This window comes from Seriola lalandi, unplaced genomic scaffold, assembly GCF_002814215.2.
Source record: "Seriola lalandi dorsalis isolate HSWRI2012SDOR001 ecotype SW California unplaced genomic scaffold, Sedor1 jcf7180002054037, whole genome shotgun sequence".
Classification (NCBI taxonomy): domain Eukaryota; kingdom Metazoa; phylum Chordata; class Actinopteri; order Carangiformes; family Carangidae; genus Seriola; species Seriola lalandi.
In genome coordinates this window covers 4432-7215 of record NW_019524590.1, presented here as the reverse complement: position 1 = coordinate 7215, position 2784 = coordinate 4432, and the positions used below count along the sequence as shown (strand labels likewise).

The following is a 2784-nucleotide window of genomic DNA, read 5'->3' as shown; positions in this document are numbered from 1 at the left end:
AACATATTTACATTATTATATATGGTATGGTATTATATGTGGTTAACATCACAGTTCCTTTACACAGGATGAAGCTGTAAAAAGAATGCCAGTTAAAATATAATCCATGTACTCTTATTAAAATACATACTCTCTTTTGTTCAGACATGCAGGTGTACACAAAACACTGAAAATCATGACAAAGACATCAAGTCTAAAATATGTGATATGTAAAAGTCTGGAAAATCACATGTCCAATAAATAAGCAATGAACAAGCTGTATTTACATCATTTTGTCTAACTCATATACATGTTTCTGACAACTTCCGCTAATGTAGAACAATACATAAATATGTTCATGTGGCACGTTGTATTTTGAAATTCCCTGCAGCGCAAAGTGGGAAACTTGATGTGCACAATACAAAATCTTCTGATTAACACAATTCTTTATTTTGTTTTGTATGTGTTCATGCTGGAACAGCACTGTAAGGAAGGTGTGTACTGTGTGTATCAAAAAACAACAACAGACAATTCTCATGACAACAAAATATTTTAAATACAAAGGCACATTTATGAAAACCTTTCCCACTTTTAATAACTTCCATAGCAGGTTTTATCTATATTGTAAATCCCTGAATCAGCTAAAGTGAATGTTTCATTCATTAACTTTATTTAAATTGAAAATCAATTCATGTTAACGTTCATTTATGTATTATTTATCACATTGTTTATTCATCCTTTACGATTCAGTTAATTCAATTAAACACATGAGGATTTTTAATACCCTGGTTAAAATACTTCTTATACAGAAATATATGGTTGTTTGAATTATATTTAAACTATTACTGTGTAATATTTGACAGTTTTAACCGTTTTAACTGGTCGCGCCTCTTTTTGAAATCTCATACAAGGCGCGGAGCGGAAAGTCTTCGTGACGTGTTCTCTCTTCTGATTGGACGATCACCGTTACGCTCAATGTGACCAATCCGGAAGCAGCAGGTTGGTGTATATATATCCGGTTGTCTAGCCTGAGCTAGATACTTTTCTTTCTGCTTGAAGAAACAAAACTTACAACATGTCTGGACGTGGTAAGACCGGAGGAAAGGCCAGGGCAAAGGCCAAGACCCGCTCCTCTCGTGCCGGGCTTCAGTTCCCCGTCGGCCGTGTCCACAGGCTGCTGAGGAAGGGCAACTACGCCGAGCGTGTCGGTGCCGGAGCTCCCGTCTACCTGGCGGCGGTGCTCGAGTACCTGACCGCTGAGATCCTGGAGCTGGCGGGAAACGCAGCCCGCGACAACAAGAAGACCCGCATCATCCCCCGCCACCTGCAGCTGGCTGTCCGCAACGACGAGGAGCTCAACAAGCTGCTCGGCGGAGTCACCATCGCTCAGGGAGGCGTGCTGCCCAACATCCAGGCGGTGCTGCTGCCCAAGAAGACCGAGAAGCCCGCCAAGAAGTAACCGGGACCTCGCTGCTCTAAACACAACGGCTCTTTTAAGAGCCACACACTCTTTCTCAAAGATCAAACATCTTCCTGTTAACTATACTATAACTATATTACTGTGGGCACACTAAAATTACTAGACGTCCATGTCACTTTGTTGGTGGATAGGTGACACTCAAAACTATTTTATAGATTATATTAATACTCCACCTGCCATAAAAACTCATCTCACAACACGCAGACTTGTTTGTCCCATGGTCATTAAATGCAGCACCCCTGTGGTTTAGGGTCGGGCACCCCGGGGGTAGCAACACTCGGACCTCGCGCTCCCCCTGGTAGGTGCATGAGCTATGAGCTCCGTATTGTGTCATATTAATTACTGTAATTTCCAATACTAAGGCGGTTTAAGTTGTATTATTTTAAACATATATCTCCTGAACGGTCGAGCACGTCCTTTTTCATAAAAGTTGACGGTGTTTTTCTTTTAATTGGATTTACAAAATGGCTAGTGCTACACGTTGTTAGCTAACCTGCACTTTCTTTTCATTTTACATTTTTCAGATGTGTGTGTGTGTGTGTGTGTGTGTGTGTGAGGAAACCCGGGTTCTGACTGTATTAATCCCTCTGCCAGGCCCGCTAATGATGGTCCTCTTCTCTTCGTCTCTTAAATTACACAACGCAAAGAGAGAGAGTACAAAGACATTCAGAGGCTGATTAACTGTTTATTTGTCGCTCTCAGGAATAGATGAAGGAACACTTTATACTAGTGAATAGAAACCCTTGGCCTAACACGGTTCTTTTGAAACTTCTGAGGCTGGAAATAAAGCTGACACGGAAGTACCAGAAACTACAGGTCAAAAGGCCGTTAATCCCCATAGACCATGTTCAGTCCAACCAGCAGAAATGTTTACAACGTTGTTGTAGTTTGGATTAGAGGCAAGTTCGTGGAGCAGATCATTGATCTGTTTTAAAACCTCACACATTATCTCACATTTATGACACATTATCTGTATCACAGTGGACAAAAGCATAACTTGAAAATTAAAACTACTAAACTTGATAGGTTGTTTGTAATTGTGGAATAGAATAAAATTACTATTAATTAGTACTCAGAATTTGTAAATACACTGACAGAGCTGAGCTCTTCCTGTATAGGTAATTAAGGATTCCAGTGTTTCCGGTCCCTGTCGAACAGCCAGTAGAATACAGATAATCAGTAAACAATCAGTAAACAATAAATGTCACAAACAATTTTTGTTTTAACAAAATCGAACATTTTCCACTTTCACTACAACAGTTTTCAATCAAAGGGGATTTAGCTGCAGGGAGGCTGCTGAGTCTGACCCCGCCCAGCGAAGAACA

At 40.5% G+C, this 2784-nt stretch overlaps 2 protein-coding genes across 2 annotated transcripts in view; both read left to right on the top strand.

Annotated features, from left to right (window-relative positions):
* Nucleotides 1–80, top strand: part of LOC111652545 (histone H2B 1.1-like) — a 941-nt gene extending 861 nt beyond the window's left edge. The window contains exon 2 of the mRNA XM_023402826.2: nt 68–80. Coding sequence (XP_023258594.1) covers nt 68–80 — 13 coding nt within the window. The remainder of the gene's footprint in view (nt 1–67) is intronic.
* A 970-nt stretch (nt 81–1050) lies between these two features.
* On the top strand, nt 1051–1658 carry LOC111652547 (histone H2A-like). The gene has a single exon (XM_023402828.2). It carries the CDS (start codon nt 1055–1057, stop codon nt 1436–1438), a length of 384 nt encoding a protein of 127 aa, XP_023258596.1. The 5' UTR covers nt 1051–1054; the 3' UTR covers nt 1439–1658.
* Nucleotides 1659–2784: the final 1126 nt, after the last annotated feature.